At 37.4% G+C, this 7,609-nt stretch overlaps 2 protein-coding genes across 2 annotated transcripts; both read right to left on the bottom strand.

The window, feature by feature from the left end:
• Window positions 1-5,187: 5,187 nt before the first annotated feature.
• VCUG_02475 (uncharacterized protein) lies at window positions 5,188-5,577 on the bottom strand (the record flags this gene model as incomplete). The annotated part of the gene is made up of 1 exon (XM_008077292.1): window positions 5,188-5,577. A coding segment is annotated over one exon (381 nt), but the record flags the coding sequence as incomplete, so codon positions are not given.
• Window positions 5,578-5,664: 87 nt separating this feature from the next.
• Window positions 5,665-5,829, bottom strand: VCUG_02474 (uncharacterized protein; the record flags this gene model as incomplete). The annotated part of the gene is made up of 1 exon (XM_008077291.1): window positions 5,665-5,829. One exon carries the CDS (start codon window positions 5,827-5,829, stop codon window positions 5,665-5,667), a length of 165 nt encoding a protein of 54 aa, XP_008075482.1.
• Between the last annotated feature and the right edge of the window lie 1,780 nt (window positions 5,830-7,609).

Below are 7,609 nucleotides of genomic sequence, written 5' to 3'. Positions count from 1 at the left end.
ACATATTGATCATAATTTTTACTAATGTTGACAACAAATATGCTATTTGCAAGATTTTGATCTGGTTTATTCAGTGATTATGCATAAAACCTCAGATACATCAAGTCATACTTGTCCAAACCGTAACCCCAACATTGATTTATGGGTCTTTTACAATGCCAGAAATGTTCTACAACACTGATTACGGTATAAATCAGACGATCTTATTTTTTATTGAATGTTACCGTAATGTGATGTTTTCAGTGTATTCAACCAATAGAATCCACGGGAATGTATACATTAATACTTACTTTCTGGGTCCATCTAGTTAAAACTGCACCTAAAAATGGACATAAATCTCTCCAACTCAAATAAAACATTAACCTATTTGTACTCTATGTTTGTTCTGTCCTCAACAACCAATTCAACTATAATGCTAAAAGAAAGTGCATCATTTTATGGTTCATTTGTCTTTTATATTTTTCTTATCGGTTTACTACCATGCACTATTTATCAGATCTCCTATTCCGTGCTATAATCAACAGTTAGTCAATTTAAAGGAGTAGTGTACTAGCATCCTTTTATCTAACGAATCATCGAATATTATTTTTACTCCTTGAAATATGACATACAATGTTCGCCATCAATAAACCAAATCAATTCTCTAGTACGTCTTATAGACCACTACAGTAACTGTTACACACAACATTTTCCATCACATGTAAACCTTTATTTACTGATTTGGGACCGCCATAATCTAAAAGTTATTCGAAAGTTGCTTTCTTGTGTGATCCATCGGTCGAAAACATGGTCAAAGGATTTGCAACCTCTGATCAGTGCTCACATCTTATTTGAATGAAGATGCATCCAAAAGGTAAATTTACAAATCGCTATACTAGCTTCGTGAAAGTCACCAGAAATCAAGAAATGCCAAGCTGAACCACCATTTTCCGCGGAATACTGATCTGTGGGAAAATACAATCCATTTGATATTTATCTAATCCCATCAGACATCCTATTTATGCTAAAAGATGGTTGCATCCGTATGAATTAAAATTTGACTTTAAATCGTTTGTTCTGCCATCGAGTATGAACAGAAACAAAAACTAAGTGCCGTAAATCGTTCGATCATGACGCCACAATTTTCGAAAAACACTAATAATGTATTATGACACAAAGACAACAAAAGCATTTTACGTCCACACAATAGCATATTCCTGCCATGATTTTTCAATACGGAGATCCGAACAGTATCTGTGATTTCTCTTCTTTTCTAAAGCCTTCATGATTGGTCATATCTAATCCGTAGAGCTCACCATTTTTGATTGTGCCAAGCACACTAACTAGTTACACAATGTTCTTGGCGTAAAGATGTGTATGAAGCACAGGTCAAATTATGAAACATCGGAATGTACGGATTTATCGTGCTTTGTTTTTATCAGCCTGCCAACTAAACGAGCAATGGTTAAGCCGTTTGTGGAATAAGCTTGTGGTCATCTGCACTCGTTGCCAGCACAGTTATTAATTTCATCAGTGAGATATGCAAATTTGGCAACAAAGGATGTTATACATTATTAGAATTTGAATCTTTGCAGAAATGAAGTATGGCAAACAATAAGAGGGTGGAAGTAATCGATGCATGATACCGATGCTGTGATGCAAAACCAAAGATCTATCCTCGCAAACAACAGTGTGGCAATTGTCAGTTACAGTGAATAAACAGGACTGAACACAAGCATCATCTTTATCGCTATCATATTTCGAGTAGAACATGAGCTGCCACTAAATAACCATTCACAAGTAGTAAAATAGTATTATGATTATCTACCTATAATTCTCTCACATAGTGCAGTTAACACGAGCATTCTTGTGCACAATATGCATCATTTCTGTTAATGTATGGAGAAAGCGTGTACTTTAACAAATATTCTCATTCTTTCAACAAGTCAAATTCAATCACCGTAGCTCATACAAGGTATTTCATCAAATTACAAAATCGTGATGGATTGTGCGTAGAACATGCAGATGGAAGAATGAACATCAAACAAACATGATTTCTATGTAATGAATGTCTTGTTTACCGAGGTGCTTATATCATATCTTGGCAACGAGTTTTATTATCCTTTTTTTCTTGATATATAGCGATTGATGATAAATGGCTGATTTGTGATTGCTGATGAATATTTGCTGTGTTTCGATCTGCATATATTTTACAAAACAGATATCATAACGGTGTTATCTGTGAATCAACACATCAAGATCTGAACTGCATGTTGTGTTTCGCCGAAGGATATGGAACACCTTATTTAGAATTGCATATATTTTTAATGAATACATTAGCTAACATTGCCAACAGCATGGTTGCATTACACTACACATGCACCAAAGCCGCTGTATGTTCGCATACTCTCGCAGATCGATGGTGTTAATTGGTTAGTTCTGATGGGATAGTGATCAAATTCGTTCATCGAGCTATCACACTAGGACATGGAACGTTCTTGACACGTTTCTATGTAAATCGCTTGGCAAGAGATGTTGTTGTGTAATTAATCCAACCAATCAGAAAATAAACGTGCACCTATACAAGTGTGTATCAGTATCGTTTTAGCCAGCTTTGTACTATTTCAGCGTATTTAACCAGCAAGAATGATTTTCAATTCACAGTCTTCCGTACAGCTCATCGACTAAAGAATTCACAGAAATAAATAACCACATGGCATTGTACACTGCAGTCCATGTCATCTGGTATATATGCGAACACAAGCAGCAAAATGCACATTATCTGCATGTGAAGCCACGCAGCGGTGTCATCGGGTGCATCCAACAGTACTTGCTGTCAACCACCAATCCTTATGGCCCGATTGCATGAACAATTGATCAAGAATGCGGAACGTAAGGATATTTCCACGCCAATCGTTCAAACAATACTCGGGTCATGCTTATCCCGATGCATACAACTTTTGAGAAGATAGACTTCTGAATCTAACCACTGCTAGACACACGATAACGTTCTTCAAACACTTAATGTGATCGTATCGCAGTATAGAAATGATTGGTTAGCGGTTCGACATCTCTCTTGAGTGTTTCCCAGCTGTTACAAACAGTGAACTAACAAACGGTGCTAGTCCAAAACATTCTCTTCTAGTACTTGGATGATCGCATCCATCATTTCATGTCTTATACCTGGAAATTTTGCGGTCGCTTGCTTTGTCAAGTACAGTTGTGCCAGGGGGTAAAAGCAATCTCTCAAGAACTAAGTGCGCTTCGAATAAGACCAATAAATAATAATCTTCTTTGCCGCATCGTATTGACGAGAAATACAACTGGCAAATGGCTTTGGCCTATCACTGCTAACAAAGCGTGTAATGGTCGGAGCATAAGAGTGATCCAGATCAGAATGAATGTCCAATGCGCCAATTCTTGTTCAATGAGTGCCGAACAACTTCTAGGACTGCTTTCCGTTGTGAGTGGCGCGGAATGTTTACATACATGAAACAATACGGAAATAAGCGACATAAACAACGGCTCAACCTAATTACCGATCACATTGGTGTAGAGAAACGAAAAGATGGTTCATTACGTAGCGGGCCAGTCCATCTCCACCGCACGCAATTAATACCCTTTTTTTCTTAGCACAATTTTGTGTTTGCTGTTATTTACATAAGATATCTACGATTACCTTTACTTATACTCCTGCAGTTTTTTACTATTATCAAGTAAAAATAACAGAAAGAAGCAATTAACTCGATTCGATGTAGCACACTCTTTGACTTATACTCCACCACAGATATGCAAAAACCTTCGCATCGTGACCCTTTTCGTGTATCACATGGCATTTCGACTTAAACAAGGTGTGGACCCAGGATTAGAAGTCATTTTTGCAAATCTGTCTCTGCACGGCTCGACATTAAGCAAACACAAGCAATCAACCATTTATTTGGCCCACCCCACCATTCTCTATCATCGATCCTAAATCGGCACATTCTTATCATTTCTTTGCAATCGCCGTACCAATCCTCTCGCTCCAAAGTAATTGTTCAGATGTAAAACGTGTATCAACGTCATACAGCATGATTAGAAGGGCAGAAAAAACGATGAACTTCCAAATTCACTCGTTTCTAATGCAATTACCTACCTTTCTTTTCGCATCCATGTCTTTTATTCCAACACCGTAGTATTTTCTAATCTCGTATCACCTCACTATTCCTTTCCACTCAGTAATACATTGTAAATGCAAATCCTTCCGTACGGATCCCACGTCTCCACAATCTTAAGCATAACCTCACTCACGTCTTCGTCCACAAATATGATCTGTGACACCGTATCTTCATCAAAGAAGTATCTCTTGCCCGCAGCCTCCACTGTTTTGCAATTGTATCCCATCTGATTTACCAGTGTCACTCTATTAAACTGCTTCTTGCTGCTGATCTAAATATAGTGAGGCACCCGTAATGATGGCGACCAACAGGTGTAATCACTGCTATCCAACAGGTTCTGTGCATCTCTCTCGTTTGACGAAACCTTAACACGCACATCATCGTGCATTGAGGGGCTCGTCTAAATTTTGAACAAATTGAATTACAGCTATGATAGATCCGTACAGCGAAGCATCATAAATGGACACGAAACACTAAAACAAACTATGAACTACTGAGCGAATAATATCACAGGTATTACTTGTAAAAAATATCTGTGATCGATGTGTTGTGGTACGTAAAGAACTGCATGGTCAAAAAGATGGTTGTAGATGCAAATTGTTGTCATCAGGTACAACAAAAACACAACATGTTCTTACAAACTGTTTGGCATCACATCCATTTTTCCCGGTTTACACGATGTAATTGGCAGTTTGGCGTGGTTAACCATGTGATATTTATTTTTATAAATGTGATCACTGGCATGATCAAGGATTTCTTGACCAATGCGGCAAAACTGATCATACCGAGTGTTGTACATGGTAGGCATCAATTTACTCCTAACGAAGCAATTACATGCTTCTTAACGCTCATGAAGTGCTTCGAACAATTTTTTATACAACCTATGAACAACATCACTGCATGAAATGTACATTATTGTATTGTTGAGAAGCATTATCACTTCTCAGGGCGTGGTTCATCCGCACAATACTTGCTCTCGTTGCACTATACAGGTAAATGACGAGGGCATAAAATCAGGCTGTTATGTTGGTTGTAATAACACAATCACATAAAGTATAATTCATCCGTTGTTGTAGCGTGTAGTTAATTTATTATTACAGCGTTTAGTTTGCTCCTTATAAATCACAATTTCTTTCTTCCACAACATAATTCCTTTCCTATGAACCGCAAGTTCTTTCTTCCACAACACAATTCCTTTCCTATGAACCGCAAGTTCTTTCTTCCACAACACGATTCCTTTCCTATAAATCACAAGTTCTTTCTTCCACAACACAATTCCTTTCCTATAAATCACAAGTTCTTTCTTCCACAACACGATTCCTTTCCTATAAATCACAAGTTCTTTCTTCCACAACACAATTCCTTTCCTATAAATCACAAGTTCTTTCTTCCACAACACAATTCCTTTCCTATAAATCACAAGTTCTTTCTTCCACAACACAATTCCTTTCCTATGAACCGCAATTTATTCCCCATAAACTGCAATCCACTCTCCACAACATTTCACCGAAATAATTTTACGTGTCTCTTAACACCCGTCGTATTGTGTGGTCTCATCCTTCTGTAACTTGTAGAATATCCTGCATCCACAGCTACTGCATCTTATAGGATCTTTAGGACCAACCACTTCCAATTTTTTACAGTCTTTGCACTGATACTTGTACATTTTTCTCTGATCCTGTTCATCTCTCATTGTAGAAGGGCTGAACACATTCACTGTTTTAGAGGAGGCACTGATACACCCTGCAACCGCAGTAGCTAGTATTGAGCACGGCTATGAGCCAAAGTTCGTTTGTCAAAACAAAGCTGTCCATAAAAATGTAACACGTCGTATCATCGGCACCAGAAGAAGAAGCGTGTCACGAGTAACCAAATCAGAACGTATAACGATATTAACACTTCGGCAGATGTAACATTCGACAATGAATCACTTCTCTGCCTTAACGATATTCAACGAATAGACATGAAAATGTCTGTGCAAACTTGATTGTATCAACGGCATAATAACAGCATCATAGATACAAATCATGAAGAATTGTGTCATCTCCCATCAATTAACACATTCATTACCACTACACCAATCGTTGATCAAGTGCTCGGTTCCTCGCACTATCGATGTGTGATTTATGCTCTGACTCCATCATCAAAACGTAACTTGATGCGTATAAAATTGGTGAACATTAAACAGCGCTATATCAATACCTTGTTCTGGTGCGGGCTGTATGTTAGCACTCTATGATTAGAACATTATTACTTGTATAAAGGGGTTATCTGCATTATCACTTTGCTATCTACTGCCCGGCTAACACAAACTTCTACCTTTGAACATTATTTAGCCATTGTATTTGAGCGAAATCTCACTATTTAGCCATTCATCTTACTAGCACTTGTCATAAATAGAGTGGACATTATGCAAGTTGTTCTTCCGTAACATGTTCTTCAATGTCTTTTTCTGAACCACGATCTTGATCCTCTACTGTTGTACAGAAGAATCACCAGGGAGTAATGACAGAGCAAAACTTGCTTCCACAAAAACGACCAGAATGCAAAAAAGAATGGTAAAATATGCTTTAACTGCTGAACGAAAAAACGTATTTGTCATTATTATATCTCTAACATTGCGTATTATATGTATATGATAAAGAATTTGCCTTCATAGATGAGAAGAAACAATTACACGCAGAAGGTTCTACATTTATGATCCAAATGAGAACGCCACCCTATTCATATGACAAATCTTTAGCACGAATGGCAACACATTAGCGGCAATTGATATCTTTAAAACTCAGTGGAATAATCACACGCAACAAGGTTAGGGTTAGAACGGGTTGAATGCTATCTTTATTATGACACGACCCCGTTTGTGAATCTTGTAGCTACCAGTAAACACACCGAATATTTAACCGGAACATTACAACGCCACACTGGCTATTAAATGAACAAAATAGCAAGCTTTCAATTTGATAGCCTAAAACTCAGATCAAAGTGATGGCATAGTGTTTAGACTAATAGAACTTGTGAAATACGGGTCTAGCAACTGATCCGATGTGGATGTTAATCAACAAATTGCAAGGGTTTACGCTTTTATTGATATGAGTAATTTGGCGAGGTGTGTGGTAAATATAAACACGTTTTTAGCAAAAAGAATGAGTTCATTGGCAGGGGCAGAAGGATGCTAATTTGTGTACACGTGCCGAGTGTAGAAACATGTTAAAAAGATTATTTAGGAACATATGCAGCACACTATCGTAAGCAAACCGAAAGTGCCACTGAAAATTATTTGCTTCTCATTCATGTCCATACAAATAGATAAGTTAGAAGCTGAGTGGTCAGTTCGAAAGAAAAACGAAAAATTGCTACTTTGCATTCTTTCGACACTAAAAAAAGTAAAAGTTTTATTTAGTTGGTTTTCCTAAGACACACCCAGTTGTTCTTTGTAAGCTGCATAAAATCATATTATTACAAGATGACAA

Source organism: Vavraia culicis (genome assembly GCF_000192795.1).
Source record: "Vavraia culicis subsp. floridensis unplaced genomic scaffold supercont1.66, whole genome shotgun sequence".
NCBI classification, from domain to species: domain Eukaryota; kingdom Fungi; phylum Microsporidia; family Pleistophoridae; genus Vavraia; species Vavraia culicis.
Note: the sequence above shows the minus strand (reverse complement) of the source record. Positions and strands in the feature narration are given on the sequence as shown.